Raw genomic sequence first — 23960 nt, 5'->3', positions numbered from 1 at the left:
ATCAGTTTGTTAAGTTGAAAGGCACACGAATTTAGCTATCATACAATATTATCACATTTGTTGATTACCAAATCAGATTTCTATTTGCTATTGTTATGACTTGAATACGTGTTAACTCGTAGTCCGACTCGAGTGGTTTGGGAGCCATAGTTCAGAGGCTTGGTTTGTTCACATAATTTTACTTTCTTGTACGCAACACTCTCTTCTGACCTACTACTAATTCACAAAGCCGTTGAAGTTCCTGCGTTGATCTCCATGCCAGCGGCAGACTGTAGCCATGTGTTCCAGTCGATATCCGTGTCGATGTCCATATTGACACCCACGTCAGTGAGATTTCCGGTATCCAGGTTTGGGTCAGGCCAAAGCCATGACCCGACGCCTGTGGCCATTGGTTGGTTATCACTCCAGCTTTGAGGATATGTAGTTGCTTTGAGCAGGGACTGCGTGACATCGGATTCGAGTGACTCATGGCCGTGGTTTGAGAGATGAGCCTCGAGCGAGCCGTCCAGGGCTTGTCCTGCAACACTGTTGTCGATCCCAATCGAGCTGTAGGTACGATTTGAGGTAGCCTTGTAACTACCATTGCCGAGGGTGGTGTCGTTGGAGACCTCGGGTGGTGTCTTCCCAACAAGTGTCCGCCAGTGCTCAAGGAAAGTTATTTTGCGTTTTGCATGTGGGGTTGATTCCGGGTCTGTTGGGGTAGGCAGAGAATTGTCAATGACTTCCAACTGCTCCATCAACGATGGGTTATTGCATATTAACTCAAGCTGTGCATCTCGATGTCTCCTCGCCTTGGCCATCAGCTTGCGCAGTGGAATCCACATACGCACATTCTTAGCCGTGCTGTTGTGAGAAGGAATGAGCCATTCGCTGTGAAGAGCTATCCACGCACGCTCGACTGTAGATGACCACTGTCGCCGAGATATCTCGATGAGCATCCAGACTATGGCATACCAATGGGTGTATGTCTGGTAGATCCATCTCCACTGGCGACACCTCGTCTCGGCATTGAGGGAATGGTTGTGCTCGGCTATCTCAATAGCTGCAATGAGTAGCTTGTCTCTGACTTCATCTGAGAAACGATCGCTAGGTGAGGTAAATAGCGAGGGAAGGTACACCAAGAGAGTCAATTTGGACAGGACCAACCGCGTAACTACAATACCAACCCAGTTGATGATATCGTCAGGTTCAATTGAGTACTGGAAATAGCCCTCCTCTAGCTTCTTACGATAATGGTCTAATAGCTGGGCTTGGTCATCAAGGCCTAGGCCACCTGACTGAAGGCTCGAGGCCATCAACTGCATGGATACATGCCCCAACTCGCACATGGCTATGGCAAGGGACATGTCCGTAACACCTTCACGCTCCACAGGAACTTGTTTCGTTTCAGGGCTAAGATCCGAGTCGTTGATATTGATGGGCATCTTGGTGTCGAAACTATCTTTGTTGATGGTGAATTCAGTTCCTTGGTCCTCTGAGGCACGGATGTCAATAACGATAACCATCCACCAGATACGCCGCCGTTGTTCTACTTCATAGGGTGACAGATGCGGAAATCTGGACCCGTCCCGATGAAGACCGACAGCGTGAGCCATGCGTATCATGAGACCTGTCATCATCCAGACGTACACGGGACTATCATACCGCCGAGCCAGCGAAAGGAAGATGGCCAATGTCTGAACGTGTATAATGTCGGGGTCGTTGAGGAAGTCAGCTTTCGCAAGGGCTTGTTCTAGACCGCGACGAAATTTGAGATTGAGCTCAGTTTTAGTAGCACCGAAGTTGGTCAGTACATCATCGTCCTCCATTGATGTTATCGCAGCATAGTAAATGGAGAAGAGCAAAGCTTGATTCTTGAGATCGATTTTAGGACTTGACCCACGAGATGAACGAACCATCTTCCTGATGGTAGGCATATGGACAATATATATCATGATGTTTATGTTCTCTTCAAAAATGTCCAACAGGAAGGGGATCTGGGAGGGTAATGGATTGAAGTCCTGGTTCCCAGGTGGTGATAGCGACAAGCCATGTTGGAACAAGAAGGCGTGCCGGTCCAGAGGTTCTCGATGGAGCTCTTGGGTCGACGGAGTGGCCGTTGGTAAATCTTTTTCGTCGGAAGACTCTACATCATCTTCCGTTCTGCGAGTGTCCATCTTGAGTCCCTCAAGCTAGGCATGATTAATGAGCAGATGCTAAGAAAAAGAGCTTGTGCCTGACTGACCTCATCACTAATGCGGGACCAAAAGCCACTGGAGATGTATCTTCTTTGATTTGCATCTTTGAGAACCATTCGGCCGAAATGCTTCTGAACGTCTAACGTTGTCGACGCTGAAGAGGGACTGGTGGCAGCTCTCGTGTTCTCGGGGGGCGATGCGGCTTCAGAAGAAGCACCCCTGCTGCTGGCTGCATTAGCCGCCTCTAGTTGACTCCTCAATTCTTTAACAAGGTTCTCGAGTGTATGCAGTCTATCCAATGCCTGATAACCTTCCAGGTTGTTGTCAACCTGCCGTGGGCCATCACTGCTAAAGCGATCGAGGCGCCGGGCCCATCTAGGCGTACGGTCATTGGAGGGGACAACGCAGGGAATATTAGCTCTGCGACAATTCGAGCATGGGGATAGCTTATCGCATCGAACTTTGCGACTGCGACAGACAACACAGCTGCGGAGCTTGGCAGTCGGTGCAGGCCTCGCGCTTTTTTCGGGTGCAGAGGCCGAATCTGACGCGAGAAGAGGGGCTGGAGCTGGAGCTGAGGGAGACGACGCCATTTGTGGGTTAAAGAGAGGGACGGGCAAATAGTCTGCAAACAGCTGTCTAACTAAAGATAATTATTGGACTGGAAAGGGGGGAGGGATTCGAGGACTCAGTCTCCCGCGTCCGGTGGCTTGGGACATTCGCGTTCCTTTTCTTCCCTTTCTTCACAACTAAGCATAACTTTATTAGGGACCGGAGATTGATCAATGATTCGTTGTTTATCGTGGCCGATGCGACATTTGCGAGCCTGACCCAAGCTAGCGCATACTATCAACAGAGACTTACTAGCCGTCTTGAGCGAATAGAGTACAGCATCATCGTCGATTAATTCCAATATTGAGTAGCTGTCGAGATCATTTCTCATCTACGCTGATAATCCAGATTACTCAAAGTTTTTCTCGCACGCTTTGTGGCCAGTGTATAAGTAGAGTCACCATTATCAAGTTGTTCTTACGATACTGTCTGTTAGGGCTGTGATTAGCTATCTGGCGCTGAAATAAGCACTATCTCATTTTAGTCAGTACCCACATCTCAGACTCTCCCAAGCATTGTGAACGTCCATGAAGAAACACGATCAAGGTATAAACAAGACCAAGCTTTACTCACTACTATTAATAGTATTTTCTCTCGATCATCGTCCCGTGTTAAATTCAATGCATTCCTGAGATCGCCACGATTCCACAATGAGACAGTTCAAGAAAGATATTCAAGACATGACCCCCTTTCGGAGAAGGGATGCCTTTCCAAGGGATGTCTTGCTACTGATGACAAGTCCAATGCCGGATTTCGTTCGCTCCATCAGATTCTACCCTCACGACCTCTTCAGTGATTACCTTTTGACTTGCTTCAATTGAACGTCAAGTTGCTTGTGCTAGGCTCACATACTATCTGCCTTTCATGCCTCTTACGACGATAGCACACAGCCATTTCTCTCACGATGATTACCCATCGGTAACATCACCACGGCCAAACGTCTATGGACAGGGCCGCAGTATGGACGTCACAGCTTCCACTCTCCATAGAACCAGTCCTCTCGATTTTGATTTCGCCAAAATCCAGCCTTTCGTTAAATCCGGCACGTTCCTAGAACCACACGACACTACAGCTCTATCTTCGAACGAGGCCCATGCGTCTGCACTCCCCAAGCGCAACAATCGCTCTGCAATGCAATTTTCCTCGAATGTAGGCATCATTGAAGAGTACGCGCGGTCATGGGACAGTCAAGATATTAGCATCAGTATACCTCATGATGCCGAAAAAGGGTTTGAACAGCTTGTTAGTCCAACAACGGCAGACAACACACCGAGGTGGCCTTTCATCAATGACGATAGCCTCAACACACCCGACTCTGCAGACGCGGAGCCTCTCTTCCCTTCCTCAGCCAGCACTGTCTCACGCCCAAGGCAGATACACCGTATCGATGAAGACTTGGAAGACCTATCTGCCCTGTATGTCTCCCCGTTGGACGCAGTACCCGAAAGTCCCATAATAGGATCACCCCTACCACCACCAATACGATCATCAAATCGTCCTTTAGGCAAAGTCATGACTGCGGCCGAGTTCGAAAGGTTGCGGAGACGAAAGGTTCTTGAAGAGACAGAAAGGCTCTTTTATGAGGGCGAAAACGAAGACGACAAGATCGATTATGACAAGATCGATCATGATACGGTTGATGAAGTAGATCTTGCCAAGAGGCAGATGACGCAGCGTAAGAGGCAGCAGCAACATCTTGACAGCTATCGGCAGCAGATGATGAAGACAACAAAAGGACATGAACTACCACATACACGCTCTCATTCCCGAATTTCTTCCACACTTTCCTTTACGACGACCGTTCAGGGTCACAGAGAGGATATTCCTACGCAATACGGGGACGAGGATGAAGATGAAGATGACGTGCCGCTGGCCATACTCCAGATGAAACAGAGATCGGGTGGGAGAGAAGCACCCATGCATACCATAGACGGGAGGTCGGACTATGGTTTAAACATCCAACCAGCTCCAGAGAGCAGGAGACAGCAGCCACGCTCCCCAATGCCAGCCTTTGCCAGCAAGTTGCCGCGTGATCCTTTTGCTGGAAATGTTAAACCTTTTTGGCCTATGGGCAACCAGCAGCTCATTCCCGGTGGTCTTGTTGGTGTGATAGCAAGCGAGGAACGTGCAAAGGCCAGACGTCGAGTTCCCCCAAGCCATGGCTTCCAACCACTCCGAGATACCAATAATGCTTTCAACTGGGGATCATCGTCGCGTCAGCCACCTTCAATGCCGGGTACATATGGCATGCCAATGGCCCAGCCGCTAATGCCATCATATTCTCGACCACAAACGCCAGTTGCAGCGCCACAACCTCCTCCTGCTCCTGTCAATCACCAAATATTCAACTTTTTGAAAGCCCAGACTGAGTTTTTACGAAATATGGCTACCATCAATCAACAAAGAAGTGGTCAGCCATGGGACAACTTTTCGTCACAGCAGTCAGTGATGAACGGGGGGGTTCCTAGTGGGATGCCGGGTCGAGCCCCCTCGAACTATGCCCCTTCCAACTACGCACCATCTAACTACGCACCATCTAACTACGCACCATCTAACTACGCATCTTCAAATTATGCGAAATCAACATATGCTCGCTCGAACTATGCCAAGTCTATTCATCAACGTGATGAGAGATATGCCGCCTCGGTTACACCGTCTGAACGCAATACCGTTGGCATGCCAAGTCGGTACAGGCCCGTTTCCAAAACGGCGCGACCAGTACACGCGGAGAGAGGGGGCCAAGCTGTCGCAAGAGTCTCTACTAGCAGTGACTGGAATCACAACCGAAACATGAGGATGGACCCACGAGCTATTCTTGAAGCAGACACTACAGACAGCGACGATGATGAAGCATTCTGGAGAGCCAGGAAAGCGAAGCGAGACAGGAGAAGAGCCATGTGCTTTCAAGACAACGATTTGGGAATCAGGGCAGAGTGGATCAGATAGACTTCTGAGTCGGTAATATTAAGATGGACGACTCAGCGGAGGATTAATTAATAATACCGGAAATGCCAATACAGATGCATCACACACGACTATCCAGTTATTTTTCATAGACTTTACCTTAGACAGTAATTATCACACAATAACAAAGCATATTATCCCAGTCAGAAACTGAAAAAGGACCTCACTTGCTCTATTTAGCCACTTTAAGTAGTCTCAGTTAAGGAAACCTGATGTAAGCATTGTTTGGTCGTATATGTCGCGAAATAAAGGAAGAATTAAATTATCATAAATCATTCAACAGGAGCTTTTCTCCTCTTGCTAGATGCTGACAACGTGTTGCCTCCCACTCGCCGTTCAGCAAGAACAACTAATAAAGTATATAACATGAAATAGAATTTTCTCATATAGCTTATCTATCCAACATTCACTAGCTTATTCTCAGCGTTCCGCTGTCCTGATGTCGACTTGTGAATCTTTGCTGGGGCTTCTTGACGAAACAGAAGAGCTCACAGTTTGCTGTGGTAGGCCTGGGGGGTAGATCTGAGCTGCCAGTTCCGATGATGACTTGGAAACAGGGCGAGAATGACCAGTTGGGTCACCACGGGCGGTGGCAGCCAGAGCCTCGAGCTGCGTCATTGTGTCAAGCTGGGTGGAAGACTTGGACTTCATGAAGGATGCTCGATCATCAGCCATGAACTGGTATCGCGCATCTGGATTCTTTCGCCAAAACACCAACGCACTCGATATGATGATCATAAGGAGGAGGATAAGAGAGAATGCGGCATTGACGACAAAGAGGACAAGCCCGGTGACCGAAGGGCCCATTCTGGGCATACCCAAAACGTTGGTAAAAATGAAGAGGCAGATGGCGTTGAGGAAGTTGAGCACGAAGATGGCAATGTTAAACGAGTTCACGCTCTTGTCCATGAAGGGACGCATGACACTTGTGGCGATCAAAGCAGCCACCTCGATGATGATGAGGGCAACCGCTTGAACTGCGCCGTTCTTTTGGCTCAGGGCGATAAACATGCTCTTGACAAGGATATAGGCAAGCTGGGGCACGACAAAGTAGTAGCCAGTTGCTCGGTATGGGATATACAAGAAACCCCACTTGTTCAAAATGCGCGAGTCTGAGTACAGAGTGACGACTGGGTTGCTGTGTCTGGCAAAGGAGACAATCTTGAATGCTGCCAATGCGAGGGTGATTGTGACGGCAAGGAAGAAGAAGACAGCCAGGACTACCAAGGCAGCCGAGTCAACTTGAGTGAATTCCCAGAGAGAAAGAATAGCGATGGGAGCAAAGCCCATGAGGGTAAGCCGAAGAAGGATGCCTTTGAGGAGTGTGCGCCACTCTGTTCGGAATTCGAGGAAGCGTTCTTGCTTGATCCATGCTTGTTTTGCGCACAGATCGAGAATGACCTTGGCGATGAGGACGAGGAGGCAAGCAAAGATGATGAAGATGATGAAAAAGGTGAGCGCAGTGAGGAAAAGATTTGTTGACTCGATTCGGGAACGGAAGGCCACACGCTGAATGCCATAGACCAGGAATGAGCCATTCTCCAGCTCAATGTTGGACCGTTTGGACATGGCAAAGCCACGACGGACCAGAGCTGTAGCACCAGGGATATACTCGATAGATCGCTTGGCAACTTGTACCGAAGAAGTGGCAAGATGATCAAAGATGCGAGCGGGTGTGCCGCCTGTAGCGCGTTGATACCAGGTGAAGACTTCTTGCATCCAATGAAGGCGGATGATGCCCATGGACCATTGGAAGTTCTGTGTCCATGCATCAACAATGGGAGGCATGGTAATTCCTGTAAGACCAATAATGGCTTGGGCTTGGAAGTATGTGAATAGAGCCAGGGTATTGGCAGCAAGATGAGAGGATGCATTGCCGTAGCCTGCCAGCGAGATCAGAGCTGAGGAAACAAGTCCTATTCCGATGATAATGGCGGTAACCCATTTGACTGACAGGTGCTCAACAGACTTGCCAGTGGAAAAGTCTGCCTCGACACATGCGACGCTCTCTCCAGTGGATGTCATGTTGACATATGCACGCACAGTAGCATCCAAGTCCGGGATGCCGTATGCGATGTTGGGGACTTGGTCTAATGCATCGCCAAGCGGGACGTTGAACTTGATGTCGATATCACCCGGGGTCATGGGGCAAAGACTGGGAAGCTCAAGGCTACCAGAGCAAGGGTCGACGACCTGACGGATGAACTGGTATCCATAGACATTGAGGGCGACATCGAAGAGAACTTTGCCCTGGACCGAGGCAACAGCGTTGACGTTGATGGTGGCAATCGAGTTGTTTGGCGTGACTACAACATGGAAAAGACTAGCAGTCAACAAAGAGCCCTGTTGACAACTGTTGAGGGACTTGGACTCGAGGATCCTGTCGGCTGTAGCGAAGGACGAAAGCTGGGCGAGCCATGAGAAGAAGATGAGGGATGCCGTGAATAGCTTCATGGCTGCGGATGCCGGGATGGATTGAATTGGCTACAGCTCAAGAGAAGGTTTACTTTGAAGACAGACAGTATCGCTTCTACTGTGAGCTTATGCTCAAGATGTTTGATGAGATGCGACAGCGACAGAGTTAACAGGCGAGCATTGTTGACGACCCAGTGAACGAGGGATGGAAACAGGGGTGGGCCAGTCAGAAGTGAACGCGATGGAATGGATGGATGCTTTCGGCTGACGCGATAGAAGACAACCGACTCAAGCTGTAGTCAAGTCCGGAGCAATGAAACGAGAGTGATGGACAATTTTATCAACCTTGAGAGCGACCGACTGATGAGCGTTAAGCTTGACAAAGTCGAGAATGGGCTGCTTTGTCTGGTGCAGGTTTGATATGGAGAAAAACCCTCGGAACCTGGAAAGGCAGGAAATTGGAGGATAAGCTCAAAGCTACAGCAAAGAGGCGAAGCACAAGGATCAGATGTGGGACCAGGCCAATCAGACCATCAGGAAGAGTTTGTCATTGCACAAGGCTTGCATTCAAAGGCCGGGATACGAGATTGCAGACCAGGTACGTACTGTCGATGGAATGTCACACCACGGCAGCCTCGGCGACCCTATTTTTATTTTTACTTTTATTTTTATTTTTATTCTTAAAGCTTTATTCTGTAGATTACTGATTAAACTCTAATGCCTCGACAAACTGGACTTGTTTATGCCGTTCTGAACTTGTCAGGTTCATGAGTGAGCTATTTCACCAGATTGTCCAATATTTGATCCCTTGTCCATGTCTCTCTCTCTTCCTCGTGTCACGTCATAGAGACGTTATCACCTCGTGATCTTCTGCTTATCAGCGGGGTTCTTCGGAATCGCCGACTACCCTGTATCATCCCAAAGAAAAGTGCTTGATTGTGTGACATCTGATGCCATTGATTGCATCTAAGCAGTCTTTCTTCCAAACACTAGGTAGGATAGACATCAGATCACCTAAATTTTAGACTTGAACCATTTATTAAAATCTACGTGCAGCCCATGTTCAGGTCTCGGCCGTTAACCGCATCAAGACCTTATTGAACCGCTTCTCCGCACCATTGACACTTCCTCACTACTAACTCCAACATAGATTAAGACGAAAGAGAAAGGCGACAATGAATGAACAAACTTGAATAACCTTGAACAAAAATATATTATGCAGCAAACTCGCTGTTACTATGTCGCATATATCTAGACCAGCTCCAGTGTACCGTTATAATTTCTGATGCGCTCGTCAAGGACGATAGAGCTCAGAACCCAATCACCATCGCGAGACAGCTCACCCTCTAGCCTCTGACCTCCATCAACAAGACGCACATGTCGCGCCGAGTTTCCGAATCCACCACCACCTTGGCTGCCACCGCCAGGGATCGAGAGGGTCTGTCCTGGGTAGATCAGGTCAGGGTTGGTGATGTTGTTGTGTCGGGCAATCTCATCGAATGAAGTGTTGAATCGGGCAGCAATGCCTCGGAGAGTGTCTCCTTGCTGGACTGTAACCTGAGAAGAGCCACCGTGATGGCCTCCAGCTGACCAACGGAAGCTTCCTCGGTCGTTCTCCAGTAGCTTGTTGAGGGAGATGGATGTGTGCTGGTAGTCGCCATTCTCACGCTTGCAGGAAGCGTGCAGGACATATTCACCATGGGTATCGAGTCTGATATCCCGAGACGAGGCGGTGAAGTTGCCGGCGTAGTGCCCGTCGCGGCGTCGGTTGGAGCCACGAGAAGAGCTGCGGCTGCGGCTTCGGCTTCGGCGACGGGAGGAGCTTCGACGACGGTGATGAGAACTGTAACGGTCGTCATCTCGTCTGTGCTTGTCCTCCTCCTCCCTTCGCTTCTTTTCCTCCTTTCTCCTCTTCTCTTCCTCTTCCCTCCTCTTTTCTTCCTCCTTCTTCTCGTCCCTACCATCCTTCCAGTCTTCGGCGGCATCCTGTAGCTTATGGCCACTGATGGCTCCTGCAAGAGCACCGATGATGGTGCTTGACTTGCTGTGTCCGGTAACTCCACCAATCTTGTGACCACCGAAAGCACCGGCTGCACCACCGGCTGCAGCTCCCAGGAAGCCACGCTCGCCATCTTGGCCATCACCTTCGTTGAACTGGTCACGAGGGCCTGAGCCGTAAGGAGGACCCTGCTGATATTGGCCAGGTCCAGAACCAGATGGCGGGTATTGGTGTTGCTGGCTCTGCTGGGACTCGGAGTAATAGGACTGTGCCTCTCCTTGGCCTTGCTGGTATCCTGGTGGGGGGCCACCTTGTTGATAGCCACCTTGCTGTTGGCCATACTGCTGGTGGTTTTGCTGATATCCTCCTTGCTGGTAGCCACCCTGCTCATTACGGCGTTCATCGCCGCCCTGAGGGAAGGGAGCCTGCTGCTGGAATTCGGTGTTGTGGCCGTAGCGAGTCATTGTGTGTGTGTTTGTTGGAAGTGTTCAGAGATAGAGGTACAGGGCCACGGATGATGACTTGGGCTTTGGCCAATTTATGTATGCACAATTGCCGCGGTGAGAGCCAAGTCGCCCGTCGCAGCCACAATTGATGTCTCCAATGACATACGACATGAGTCCAATCGGAGACGCCAACGTTGTTTAGGGTGGGTTACCATCCGCACAGCCTCATGTTACTGAGTGATGCCACGTATTTGCTTGCGAAGCTTTGAGCAACACTTGGCCCTTTGCTTGGTGGTTACTACTGTCTTGGCGTTTTGACCTGCCACTGCCTGTGGCAAGTATGCAGGGGTCCCTGTTATTTTTGGAACAGACCCTTCATCGAGGCTTGCAAATGTTACAACTCACAATCACTCAGATGCCCTCATATCGAATGACTGAATGACCCAGCCCTCACAGGCTGCAAATCGTTCTGCATGAAGCCGCTACAACAAACACAGCGCTTACTTGTTGGTGTTGACTCTCTCTTGGCCAAGTGCCAAGTGTTAGTGCGGTTAGTTCGGCAGCCCGCCGAGACGCGTACACCGCAGCTTTTAGGCTGATTCTTGGTGGAGTTCAGATTGATAATAGCTGTCGCAGCACGAATAGCTTCTTCTCAAGTACCGTTAGCTGTTTGATTAGCATCAACGCCAGACATCAGTGCGACGCCATGTGACACTATCACCGCTATCCGATGCTTCACCGTCTTGTATGGGAAACCCTTCTCCAGTGTCCTCTGACAATGGCGAAACCTTCCACCAGCCACATGGGAAAAAACACTGTCTCCATTTCGTCAAGCGCGATCGCCGGGAGACAGCTATCAAGAATATCCTAACGGCGATCGCTCGGTAGATCACAGTGATACTGTATGACACAAAGAATACAATGTCGACCAAAAAGACCGTCGGTGTCTTTAGACGACCCGCTAGGCATGCCTACATTTCTTTGGTCATAGTATTGTGCCAAGACGATTGAAGACTTGTGATTGAAGTGTCAATGAACTTTGAAAGGGTATGTATTAGAATGTCATGGTTCTAAACAGGCATAATTCCTCCCATCATCCTCTTTCCAAACCAGAATACCGTGAAGACAAAGCTACAGAGGCAAGACACTATGGCAAGTAGCCACGCACTTTCTATTGTGTAGTCGGAATGCCAGTGTTTTGTAGTCGCGCCGACTATGTCATCTGCATTCAGCAGGTCCACGCCGTCTTCCATAAGTATCCTCCAGGCATAGTTCCTCTGTGACGTTGGCCATGCTGGCAACTCCCAGTACCTTGACTTCAAATTGAGATCTTTCGCAAGTTGAACATGTTTTCTGAGCTTGGCCCTTTGCCCCTGGCTCAAGTATGGCATGACGATCCCAAGGGCTCTCCATATAGACACGGAAGCTGTGTAGAACTCGTTTTCTCGCACCTCGGGACACAAGTTGTCGACCGTCCGGCAAAACCCATATTGAGAAAGTAGATCCAGGGATGCATCGAGAAATACATCATGGTATTTCTCCCATTTGGACAAGTCTGTACCGATGTTGACGGCTCGTTGGCTGACAATACTACCCGTACCCACGACAGTTATTGGTCTGGAATTGAATGTTTGGTTCGTGGGTGTTGAAGGGAGCTTTTCGTGAAACGACAGATAGCCCTTTGCTCGTAGAGGTTCCAGGTGCTTCAACAAGACTGGCCATGTTTTTACAGGGTCGTCTTTGACATCGATGAATAGGACCAGCGTCTTGTTTGGGTCTGTTGCAAAGACACCGGCAGGACTGTTTGTTTCCATCAGGTTGTTGGCGTGGGGTTTGGAGTTGATCGCATCCAAAATCTGTAGCAAAGGCTTGGTGTATAGTGACTCGAGTGTTATCTCCGCTCTGCGATTCCACCAGTTATGACCGACCAATAGATCTCTGCCGTTGCTGCTCAACCAGATGTCTGCCTCTATGCTAGCACAGCCAACAGATAAAGCCGAGAACAGAGGTCTGGGTCTCAGGTAGTCGTTGTGAGAATGCACCATGACAGGTGAAACCTGGGGTGACAGATCCTCGACCCATCGCTTCGCACTCTCTGTTGCGTCACCATAATTCTCGACGGGATCTGCCAAGGCCAAGCCTGAAGCCTCAAAGTTGTAGATGGCGTATCGCTCGATGACGAAGACAAACAGGATGAAAGTGCCGCTGCGAGGGGGTTAGCATTTGACTCGATATCCCAGCAGCTAAGTACTAACAAGATTAGAATTGCTCCGAGACTAACCACAGCCCATGGTTTGACCCATTTTGTACAGAATCGCCAGGCCCGGGATTCTTTGATACCGATAGTGCAAACGGTGTATGACTGCGCGTTGTCTGTATTTGCTTGACGAAGCGGCCGATATTCGATATCATCTTTATCTGTTGGGCTACATAAGTAGCCGGTGAGATTCATTGTTTGTTGCAGTCCGACGACAGAGAGGTACAAGCGACAAGGACGCAAAGTAGAGAAAAGTCAAGATGCATTCTCGGGTATAAGAGATACGAAAATTACAGTCAAGTGCCGACATGATCATGCGGAGAAGTTCCATGCCTTAACGTTAGTTGGCAGTCGGTCGTATTACAGCGACTCTAAACCGCACGTGGTTCCACCATGAAACTATCCGTCAACCAATCCAAACAAGAAGCTGAACCACGAACTTTAATCACCAATACTAAATGAGACCTTTTCTATAAAGTATTGGTGATATGCGATAGTGAAGTATAGATTGTTCCGAGAGCTAAAATTCATGAGTTCAGTACACGTGTCTCAATCAACAGGCGCAACGCATTGTAGACTTCCATCCTACAACGAGTCATTAGAGAGAAGACGGCAGCAAGAATTCCATTCAAAGCCTAGCGTGTAGAAATTGAGCTTTTAACCCCTCATCTTATCTTGATGGTCCAACATCGGGGAGAGTTCGAGATAAAGTCGTATCCGCTACTCTCTGTTGGTCATGGCTGTCGCTTATTGTAACCACCAGCTCAACTGACCAATATATACCGTCTTTCCCGTTGTTTTCAGCACATACGACCATACCTACCAGAAAATACGGGATCCCGTCCGCTCTCCCATAGTCAAGCTGGTAAGGGGCGGATTAGTAGTTGGGTCGGTGACGACCAGCGAATCCCCGCTGTTGTATGTTTTGCCAGAACCTCTTTTTTGCCAGAACCTCTTTTTTGCCTCTTTGGCCTGACTCAAAGCGCCTGGATACTTTTGGATCATGCCTTGGTGCTTCTGATTTCTTGTTTCTATTATTGCCTTCTGTTCATAGCTAGACAATAGTATGTCTTGGTTTGGCGAAGGGGAAGAACAAGAGCTGTGATTAATGACACCCAGCAGACATAACACATATTGATCTATTTTCGTCTTCAAAACACTTGCTCTTCATCTTGGAAATTCATAATTGGAATACAAATTGAAATCATGTGACGCCAGGCAGCAACTGCGCGGAGTGATATAAAATGATGTCAGTTTTGTCTTTCAACAATGTTGAGTTTCATAAAGACAAATCACAATCACAAATACACATATTGCATTCCGAATCAAAATGCCGTCGTACAGCAGCAACGAATTTGACGCAGACTGGCGCTATTCTATTGTACAAGATTTCGCCACCTCCAATGATCAGCCTTACCCATACGCTGATAATGGCCACTTGCAGTGGGGAAATGAAGTTAAAAAGCTTACCTTTAACGGAACAGCGCATCTTGCTTGTGTAAGTAGTGATGGGAAGAGACTAGCTCTAGGGATTAAGCACGACATTCACATCGTTGACACCGACACCTGGGAGACTATTGTAGTCCTCAAGGGACATACCTCGCAGGTCAATGCCATCGCTTTCAGACCGGACGATGCCAACTTACTGGTATCAGGTGAAACCCAAGAGCGTTCCGACAACGGGCTGGCATCTCCACCAATAATCATTTTCTGGAACATAGAACAAGAATGCACAAAACGCCCCCACACAGATGACCCATATGGGGATGCTGTTCACGCTGCCGCAACAGCTGCCGCTGAAGGTCTAACCAAGATTGGAATCAGCCTGGATCAAGGCGAGATCCAAGAACTGAAGACCGGGTTCCAACCCGTTATAAATCGTGTCATCGCCAGGAACACGGCGGCAGGTCATGTCACTCTTGATGGTCGGCTACAAAAGCACTTCCAGTCTAGGACTTTCAGCCCTTCTGGCAGATGGATGGTGTACCTGCCCGGAAAGTCACCTCAAGCAAACGGGGATGTCCCGTGGCATATTCGGATTGTGTCCACCAACACTCTTGACGAGAGATTCACTCTTAAAGGTCATACCGACGCAATCATGTGGATGGGTTGGAGCCCTGATGAGACATTATTCGCTTCTATCTCATGGGACTGCTCTATTCGTATATGGGATGCTGTCACAGGCGACCAAAAGCACTGTTTCGAGACTGAAACTCAGAACTGGACAGGCAACTTTTCTCCCGATATGAACTATTTCGTGGTAACGGACGGGAAAGGCAACGTGAGAGTCTTTTCTTTGCCCTCGGGTGGAGTTCACTGGATGTATGAAGGACAACAAAGCAACGGTTGGAGACGAACTGTCAGCTGGCACCCAAACAGCCAGTTGCTTGCCGTAGGTGGAGAGAGATTGGGCGAGCTTCTTTTACTCGACGTGGTGGAGAAAAGACTGCTGCAGAAAAGAGTTCTATCAACAGATGCCTGCACAAGAGACGAGGAACATCGCAAAATGATGCCGCGGTTTCTGGGGGTGACAAAAGTGCAGTTCGTCGACAATGGGAACAAACTGGCAATTTGTACCTACGGTGATGGAAGCATTGAACTTTATGATATCCAACAAGAGGTCAAATGGAGGTTTCCCAGGGGTGGTACAGATGACGGACCAGAAGCGCGTGAATGGAGAGATGACAAAGGCAAGGTCACAAGTAAAAGAGGTCATGGCATGCTGGTATGGGAGGATCGTTCGAAAGGTGTACTGAGAATGACCAGTCTTGATTTTGATGGTGTTCGCGTTTGGGAAGTGCCGCTGACTCTTTGAGACACGGCTTCTCGGGCTGATATTGATATGATTGTCACTTTGGATTATTGCTTGTTGTCTGTCACTCTCGGTATTTTGTGCACGACGAGTGTTCTTATAGCTCGTTTATTTATAAAACTCGTTTCATCTTTTTCAATAACTCTTCCAAGCCCAATTCACTATTTTGAGAATTAATGACCATATTCAATTTGGAACGAAAAGGTGAAAGATGTTGCTAACAGTTTACGAGTCAGAGAATCTAACAGAGACAGCTAATTTGAGTCAGGTGTCCATACTCTGCATAGTCAGCACTGAGAACAGTAGACCACTCGTTTTTGGCGCATTTATGGGGCTCGTCACGCTCTTCCTCGCGCGGTGATGAGCGAAGGGCGAGACGGTGGAGCAGATCACTGGCATGTTGATTGGCTCAACTGGAGACGAGAGAAGAACGAGCATTCAAGTTGGCGATGAGGATGAGCAACACAAGAGGCAAAGAGATCATTCAACTGGAAACACATTCGATATAAATAAATGAGGCCAAGACCTCGATGAATTGAGAATCATCTTGAGAATAACAGCTCATAAATACATACGCTTAGACATCTATTCCTACTCCAATACCCTCACACTCACACACTCACACACACCATACACTCACCCAAGATGACCACACATACAATCCGCAAAGTTGTCTACTCTGCCTTTGGTGGCCCTTCCAACGTCAGTGTTATCACAGCTCAAATATCTCCTCCCGCCAAGTACGAAGTCCAATGCGATGTCATTTACTCTGGCTTTTCCGGTGCCGATATCCAGATGCGGATTGGCACATACCCCATGCAAAGAGATGCACCACTGACACCCGGCTACTGCTTTGTTGGTCGTGTCAGCGCCAATGGCCCCAAATCCACCAAATTCTACCCCGGCCAACTCGTTGGGGCACTCACCATGTACGATGCCGAAGCCCAAAAGATCAATGTCGCTGAAAAGTACTTGATCTCTATTCCTGAACATGTTGAGATGCGTCAAGCCCTCGGTGTCATTCTCGACTGGAACACCGCTTACTGTCTGGTCCATCGCGCCACTGATCTGGTCAGGAAGGGTCAGCGCGTCTTCATCCACTCCATCAGCGGGGCTGTCGGTTATGCCACCATGACCCTGTGCTTACTTGAGGGCGCTGAAGTTTATGGCACAGCGTCAGAGCGCAACCACGCGTCGCTGCGAGAGCTTGGAGTGACACCATTTACGTATGCAGATAAGAACTGGAAGGACGAAATGAAGCAGCGCGGTGGTGCACACGTTGTCTACGACCCGATAGGCTTTGAGCATTACAATGATTCCTGGGACATTCTCATTAGGAATGAGCCCAGCCGACTCGTCGGGTTTGGCGGCAACATGAACATTATCCAGGGCGACGACGCCAAACCACGGTCGCAGTTCTCATCGCAAGTTAAGCTATTGGCCAAAAATGGCTGTCTCGTCACCAGAAGAAGCACTTCATTCTACTATATTGACCGTGACCGCTCGACATACATGGAGGATCTGCATTCGGTCATGTCTATGCTTGTTGCTGGCAAATTCCAGGTGCCAGTTAAAAAGACGTGGGACTTGGAGAACGTTAGGGAAGCTCACGAGACTTGGGGTAAAGTTCCTGGAGTTGGGTCCTGTTTTGTCCGCGTAGACCCCAACGCTGCTCTCTAAGGGAGGCGACGACGATTGATTGGCAGATTGGTTAGAAGTGCGTACCTTTAGATTACTTTAATTCCAGAACATGTTCCTTTTCTTACCCTACAGTAGCCCATGGAAGTGAATACATGCTTGAGCAAGAGGCATTGTGTGGTGTGCAATAGAAGTCTCGTGTATTACGGCTATGAAATAATTGATTCCGTAAGTCCCCTGCGCTGGAATTGACCTCGGAGCAATTCTTCACAGAATAACTGTCGGTAATCTGTTCTGTTGACAGAATCTCAGCATTCCAAAGCTTGAACCACACGAAAAGTCACATGTCTCTTTAAGTCGGACTGATATTACTCCGACTGTCCGTGACGAATCAGGCCTAGCGTTCATGTCGTGTACGCGTTTGCCGCGACGCGACTCACACGCCTACTCTAAAGCTAACAATGGCGCCATATTAAACGGCTGGGTGTCTGGTGTTTGGATGACGGCAAAAGAACAATAACCAAGGCCGGCGTGAACACTGAATCTCCTATTCCGGATGCTATGAATTGGCTACCTGAAGTGTCATCCGTTCAGCGCCGTTCAACCAGTCAACATGCTACTAAGCATCCTGTGCTACTCATAAATGAGTTTGTGTATGATCACTCGAGCTGAAAGGACGTCACTGGGCAGTGACTATGATTAAGACATATCAGACAGAGAAAGAACCAGGACCGAACTGTCGCTAAAATGTCGCACTGAGTAGCACCAAGATGTGGCAATGGAGAGACAGTAACAGCAAGTGGTCGGACAAAGAGTTGAGCTCTGAAAAACCACGTTCACGTCTCGATGGAAATACACTTGCAATTGAAAAATAGAAAATAGTATCAGCTTTTGAAGTATAACCTATACGAGCACTGGATAACTACGGCGAGTGCAGACCTCACATAGCTGAACAAGGGCAGAAAGTCAGAACATCAGAATGGATAGAGATTCACAAACCAAGAGGATGAGTTCCTATAAAGTATCCCATCTCATCCCCCGATCCCAATCTCCACTCCTTTAACTATCTCAGCATTCACCTGTGAGCTACTAAGTAATATACACGGCACTCTCTTTTTACCAACAACCTACTAACCCCTCCAAAAACCGGAAACCCTGCAACTTCTACACAATGTGTGAAATGGTTGTTTCTGTTTTCAACTGTATTAATTGCGGCAGTACTACGGCACCTGAGAGTCTACACCATCCTATGTGGCAGAACTGCTGCGCAAGACTGGTCTTTTACTTCCAGCATTACTACGGATACTGCCCCTCTTGCTCTTGGCGCAGCGAAGAACTCTATCCTCTCAGTATCTGTTATTGATCATCAGCAACACTAGCCTGCAGAATATTGATGCCCGGTAAGGGATGGTAGATAAGACAGATATCTGACAGAAGGCATACGGTCAAGCATTCTATCAGGCTGTTAGGTATACTAATAAAACGATATTGGCACAAATCAGGACTTCTAGAGAATGCTGTAACCGTGAAGTGGCTGGGCACATGAGAACTACAGAAATAAAGAGGATCGGAGGTCAAAAAGATAAGTTACAACCGGAATCTATTCTAGATAGTCATGCCACGTCAAGGGATCGAACCTTGGACCTTGTCATTACTAGTGACACGCTCTACCACTGAGCCAACGCGGCGTATCCTGATTGGTTGGAAGCGCAAGACACTATCGTGCTACTCGGAGTTCGTCAAGTATCTGAGCACACCGAATCCTCTTCACGAGAGGCTTGGCTGACTGAGATGGGGTATAGGCTGAGAATAGAAGCCTGACCTATGATCTGGCCGCTACCAATACATGAATGTTGAAATGTAAACGAATAGCAACATCAAATTCTAAGGGGTCCTCTTGTGCCTAGTCATTATATATCAATAGGAAACAGGGGCTTAAATTAATATATTATTTGTATGCAAAGAAACCGAGTTTGACACCCGTCAACTATCTCCTTGGTCATCAGCTTGGTAGCCAGGAGGCTGGTTGTGCCATATCAAAGGGGCACCGAGAGCAGTACGATATGTTGGTAATCTACTGAGCTCCGGAAACTCGTCCGAGTCGGTGGTAGCAGCTTCGGATGAACTCCGCGAAGAGGAGCCAATTTGGCCATGCTGCTCGTCGCTAGCACCGTTTGGGGAGAGTCTGGCCGTTGTTTGAGTGCCGCCCGCTTCTGAGGACACTGGGAGGATACTGCCTCCAGTTGTCTGCCAATCTTGGAGTGTACCGCAAAGCTGATCAAGGACATGCTGGCCATACAAAGGTGGACTAACCGTCGCGGCTGTTTGGGCTAGTGTGCCGGTAGAACGGTCAACCACATTGCCCTGTTCGTTGAGAGAAACGAATGGTGACATGCAGATGCTTATAGGGATCCCCATATCAAGCTTAAGAGTTAACCTTTTGTCAAGAGCGGTATGTTGGAAGAGAAACACTTACATGCGAGACATGCCCGTCCTGGTTGCCAATAGGAATGTGTATCTTGAGTTTGTGGTAAATCTTGATTCCTTGAGCATCAATATCCTGGCAACATTCGGCCAGAGCTTTGGGCAAATCTAATGTTTGTTTGATGACCCAACCTTCTTGGTTCGTTTCTTCAATGACGTCTTGCCAGTGCTGTTCTCTGGAGACTTCGAAATTCCAGTGGGAAACCTCGCGCTGGCTCTTGTGTCCTCGCGTGTAGATGTAGTGCCTGCTGTGCATGCTGAACTCGTGAAATTCCACCAACTTAACTCGTATTCGGTCCAGTTCGACGCCTTTGACTAAGGGAGTAATCCGTATTTCCAAAACCACAGAGCTGCCGAATGCGACAGCTTTACTTGGTATAGACACCGAATAGTCTACCTTGTTGGTCCATGTCTGCTCAACACTCACATTGTGCATGAACTCGAGGGCGGTCGGGGCCAATGTGCGGATAATTCTAAGCTTCTTGCAGCAGGAAGTATGCCGAACGAGCTTTCCCCTATTGATAGTGGCTCTGAGTGCATAAGTGATGGACACATCCGAGAGACCATCAAGACTCTCTGAAGTATCGCCTGGCATCAAAAATTCAAACGGCCATTCGTAGTTACCAGCAGGCAAGGTGAGACTTTTACCGCTGGCTCCTATTAGTGGAGGCCACTTGTGCTTGAAAATGCTGGTGTTATGTGCCACACCAGGATCCGCTAACCACCTTGTCGCTCTATCAGCATAGAACTACGTCGCCGTCTAGGGAGATCTAGTTTTCCATCTTTTGGACTTACCCATGTCGGACAGTTCCATCTAATCGTATTTTGATCTCTTCAATCTTGATTGGAGACCGCAAGCAAAGCACTACAACCCCTCGTAGAAATTGGTCGGAAGATTCGTACTGATTGCCCCAGAACACAATCAAGTCTTGTTCCAGTCTACTATGTATATTAGCAATTCAAGCGCCACAAGAAATGTCGGTGAGGAAACAGAACCGAATATCGAACAGGGCATATGATGTTGACATTGTGCTGCTGGCAGAATGAGTTCAGCGTCGGGCATCAGAACTTTGATTACTGGAAACATGATCCCGCGAATGTCAGCGTTACGGGAAAGATTAGCTATGGGACCATCTATAACTAAAGAATTAACGAGAATTAATGATACGACATGACTATCTATGATAAGAACATGTGGCTCATAAATGCAGATTTTGCTAGCAAGGTCTAGAAGGTGTGTACAGCTCAGGACCTCGGCTCATGCATGGGTGGAAAGATTTACCCGGCCCTAGTCATGACCTGATGCCAGAAAACACCGTAGTTGGACTTTCGGAATAGCCGGCAGGAGGCGTGGCACATGAACCGGGAATGGTCTCGTGAATAAGCATAGCAGGACTGTCGGCCTTATCACCGATCACTTTTGCATGTGATCAACCGACATGTAATTTCGCCAATATCACACAACAATGGTAAATTACATTTAATTACAATACAAAGAAAAAGCCCCGAGCTTGCTAACGATACTGGATATCTTTCAGTATGCTATGTCCTCATGCAGTAGTCGCAAAAACTGCTGGTTACTGTGGAACCAGTCACCTATATTAAACATTGTGTCTTGTTCACTAGGGAGACTCATAACCTCAAGACTCGTGTCGTTCAGGGTATCTGCGACAGGCTCGACCATGACCGAATCAATGGAAGTTGATAGTATCGAGTTATCGTATTGCGGTGTTGGACCTAACTGAACAGTGAGACGAGCAGCCTGACTAAGAAGCTCGTACAGACGATGCGGGTGGGTCATTGCCGCATGGCCAACAGTACCAGATTTGAATGATGCAGCGAATCGATCAAGACGGTCAAGATCATCTGTGTTTGAGTGACGTACAGCATGCTCAAAAACGATGCTGAATGGGAAGAAAGGTGTATGGAGAACAGCCCTTAGGAAGAGGGTTAGTTGTGACAGCTCTTGGGTACTTTCTGCCTTGACTTACCAGCTGATATATCTCTTCATCAACAGAGGATTTTTGCATCCATCAACAAGCTTCATGCATTGCCCGTGCAAGTCCAAGGTATTGCGTGCTACAGTGACACAGTTGTCGATAGCATCTGTGCCTGTAGGAGTAGGTATTGCTCTGAGAACCATGGACATCATCGATGACTGACAGACTAGGTCACAATGTAAGTAGATCACTCTCGCAGGATTCTCCTCCACAGTTGAGCTTTGGCACAACGCTGCCTAGAAGATGTTCGTTAGATAGGTCAAATTGTCAGATGAGGTATTCTTACCGCAATGTCCGCCTGAGTCTCGTCTATGATCGACTGGATTTCTTGTGCGAGGACACCGGCAGCCTCTTCACGTGCATCGTTCGTATAAGTGAGGCCTTCTGGGCTATACAGGTGACTGTAGATTCTCCCTTGTATCCGTCCGAATCGGATTGCTCTGTGATGACTCGGCTCAATGACCAAAGTAATGTCAGAATCTCTGATGCCAGAGTAACGGCCCAACCGCAAAGACAGGCCATTCTCATAGCTGTACACAGCCCAAAATAGCTGAGTCTGTATCTCTTGATCACCACCCGAGTATCTATCAAGTCGATGGTAACCCAATGTCTGACACAGCGTCATAGCGTTCGAGATCAAAGTCCAAGCATGCGACACTCTACCCTCTTCAACCATATGTAACGACTTTCATGTGTCAGCTTCGCTCTAGAATCACGTATGACAAGGGCTTACCCCAAGAGTCAATGCAGCGACAAGTTCCATAGAGGCTGGTAACAGCAGTGGGAGCCTGAGAAGTGCACTGCCAAGGCTCGATCGGTGAAACTGACAGTAGTCTCTATGCTTTGAATCTCCGTGAATAACAGCATACTCAGCAAAGACATATGCAAGGAAGCTATTCGCAATAATCACTTCTGCACAAGTGGGTTCGCCAACGCCAAAATACACCTTGGTACAAGTTTCCTGGAAAGTTACCAAGGGAAGAAACCTACAGATCCAAGAGATTCGAAAATCTGTGGCATGTGCTATGGGATGATCAGTACTAATCAGTAGAGGGTATCGGTTACGTACCCTTCGCCCAGCGTAAAATCTCCAGAATAGCTTCCAAGGGAGGCGCTGAACCATTTTCTGCCCGATTGCCAGCTGTATGCCCCGGAAAAGCAGAACTTCGTGATGGATGAGGATTCTCCAAGACATTGACGAGACCTTGGAGCGAGGAGACAGTGCCCTTCCACTCAGGATTTGTATAACCCTCGGTGCTTCGTTGAACGATGGATTTAATAAAATTGATGACATGTGACGAATGGTCCCATTGCGGAGGTGGAGAATTCTGAGATACGTCTTGGTCCTTCAATGACCCTTCCCCTACTTCTCGATTCTGTAGACTCGGCGTGGTATGATGCTGTGCTGATGAACGTGTTGGTGTGATCCGGCCCAAATCAAGCCCTGCCAACAGCGACTTGATGTCACTGACGCCGCGAGAGATATCATCGATCTTTTGTTCACTGTTTCAAAAGTGTTAATAAAATGTGTTATAGAGTTGCGTAAGAATAGTCACTATTGTTCTGAAACCAAGACTCTTTGCCGAGCGGTTGATGTCCTGGTCGCGATCTGGCTGTGGGTGCAATTGACACGGGCAGTGGAGCAATTGGAACACGGAGTTCCCCTATCGCAACCGATCTAATGTGAAGAGAAGGTCAGAATGAGGTTGGACCATGGAAGTCACTAATTGTTTTACTTTTCTAGCTCGGCATTGATCGCACTGATTAGCGGATTAGTCAACAGCTCATAGCTCTTATCATTCTTGATTCACTGTACCGAGCGACGACTTATTGCTGGTCTGATGGAATTTGGATCATGATTCGGAGACGCGTGGGTTTCCATATTGGATTACATGATGCTGAAGGGTGGAAGTTCTGTCGTCACAGAGCCAATTCTTGTGCTGAGAGGAGAGAAAAGAGATGACAAACCCTCCGGAGAAGCGCGGAATCCCGCGCATTTGCGTAGATTATCGTAAGCGAGCCAATCAGGTAGCTGCTTGCCAATTTGGCACTTACAAGAACATCCTCCAGGTAATGAATCTAGAAATTTAGAATCATTATAAGTAACGAACCTCATGCCGTTCCAAGGAAAAAAGACCATCAAGGAAAACATCACA

The 23960-nt window shown here is 48.3% G+C and overlaps 9 protein-coding genes and 2 non-coding genes across 11 annotated transcripts; 4 read left to right on the top strand and 7 right to left on the bottom strand.

Moving 5' to 3' along the window:
* Positions 1-221: 221 nt before the first annotated feature.
* FGSG_03551 (uncharacterized protein) lies at positions 222-3318 on the bottom strand (the record flags this gene model as incomplete). The annotated part of the gene is made up of 5 exons (XM_011323855.1): positions 222-2171; positions 2225-2820; positions 3042-3120; positions 3211-3218; positions 3285-3318. The coding sequence occupies 5 exons, from the start codon at positions 3316-3318 to the stop codon at positions 222-224; spliced, it is 2667 nt and encodes an 888-aa protein (XP_011322157.1).
* Positions 3319-3653: 335 nt separating this feature from the next.
* FGSG_03552 (uncharacterized protein) lies at positions 3654-5735 on the top strand (the record flags this gene model as incomplete). Its single annotated transcript, XM_011323854.1, has 1 exon — positions 3654-5735. One exon carries the CDS (start codon positions 3654-3656, stop codon positions 5733-5735), a length of 2082 nt encoding a protein of 693 aa, XP_011322156.1.
* A 285-nt stretch (positions 5736-6020) lies between these two features.
* FGSG_03553 (uncharacterized protein) lies at positions 6021-8207 on the bottom strand (the record flags this gene model as incomplete). The annotated part of the gene is made up of 1 exon (XM_011323853.1): positions 6021-8207. The coding sequence occupies one exon, from the start codon at positions 8205-8207 to the stop codon at positions 6174-6176; it is 2034 nt and encodes a 677-aa protein (XP_011322155.1). The 3' UTR covers positions 6021-6173.
* A 1150-nt stretch (positions 8208-9357) lies between these two features.
* Positions 9358-10669, bottom strand: FGSG_03554 (uncharacterized protein). The gene has a single exon (XM_011323852.1). It carries the CDS (start codon positions 10629-10631, stop codon positions 9420-9422), a length of 1212 nt encoding a protein of 403 aa, XP_011322154.1. The 5' UTR covers positions 10632-10669; the 3' UTR covers positions 9358-9419.
* A 973-nt stretch (positions 10670-11642) lies between these two features.
* On the bottom strand, positions 11643-13025 carry FGSG_03555 (uncharacterized protein; the record flags this gene model as incomplete). The annotated part of the gene is made up of 3 exons (XM_011323851.1): positions 11643-11650; positions 11782-12818; positions 12895-13025. The coding sequence occupies 3 exons, from the start codon at positions 13023-13025 to the stop codon at positions 11643-11645; spliced, it is 1176 nt and encodes a 391-aa protein (XP_011322153.1).
* A 654-nt stretch (positions 13026-13679) lies between these two features.
* Positions 13680-13795, top strand: FGSG_20023. Its single transcript, XR_893018.1, has one exon. It is a non-coding gene; the product is annotated as a 5S ribosomal RNA (ribosomal RNA).
* A 405-nt stretch (positions 13796-14200) lies between these two features.
* Positions 14201-15685, top strand: FGSG_03556 (uncharacterized protein; the record flags this gene model as incomplete). The annotated part of the gene is made up of 2 exons (XM_011323850.1): positions 14201-14368; positions 14408-15685. 2 exons carry the CDS (start codon positions 14201-14203, stop codon positions 15683-15685), a joined length of 1446 nt encoding a protein of 481 aa, XP_011322152.1.
* Positions 15686-16327: 642 nt separating this feature from the next.
* On the top strand, positions 16328-17362 carry FGSG_03557 (uncharacterized protein; the record flags this gene model as incomplete). Its single annotated transcript, XM_011323849.1, has 1 exon — positions 16328-17362. The coding sequence occupies one exon, from the start codon at positions 16328-16330 to the stop codon at positions 17360-17362; it is 1035 nt and encodes a 344-aa protein (XP_011322151.1).
* A 1574-nt stretch (positions 17363-18936) lies between these two features.
* On the bottom strand, positions 18937-19008 carry FGSG_20600. Its single transcript has one exon. It is a non-coding gene; the product is annotated as a tRNA-Thr (tRNA).
* Positions 19009-19303: 295 nt separating this feature from the next.
* Positions 19304-20603, bottom strand: FGSG_03558 (uncharacterized protein; the record flags this gene model as incomplete). Its single annotated transcript, XM_011323848.1, has 3 exons — positions 19304-19684; positions 19797-20521; positions 20600-20603. 3 exons carry the CDS (start codon positions 20601-20603, stop codon positions 19304-19306), a joined length of 1110 nt encoding a protein of 369 aa, XP_011322150.1.
* A 735-nt stretch (positions 20604-21338) lies between these two features.
* On the bottom strand, positions 21339-22927 carry FGSG_03559 (uncharacterized protein; the record flags this gene model as incomplete). The annotated part of the gene is made up of 6 exons (XM_011323847.1): positions 21339-21708; positions 21796-22040; positions 22091-22414; positions 22538-22765; positions 22795-22827; positions 22874-22927. 6 exons carry the CDS (start codon positions 22925-22927, stop codon positions 21339-21341), a joined length of 1254 nt encoding a protein of 417 aa, XP_011322149.1.
* Positions 22928-23960: the final 1033 nt, after the last annotated feature.

Source organism: Fusarium graminearum, chromosome 2, assembly GCF_000240135.3.
Source record: "Fusarium graminearum PH-1 chromosome 2, whole genome shotgun sequence".
NCBI classification, from domain to species: domain Eukaryota; kingdom Fungi; phylum Ascomycota; class Sordariomycetes; order Hypocreales; family Nectriaceae; genus Fusarium; species Fusarium graminearum.
This window is presented reverse-complemented; position numbering and strand designations above follow the sequence as displayed.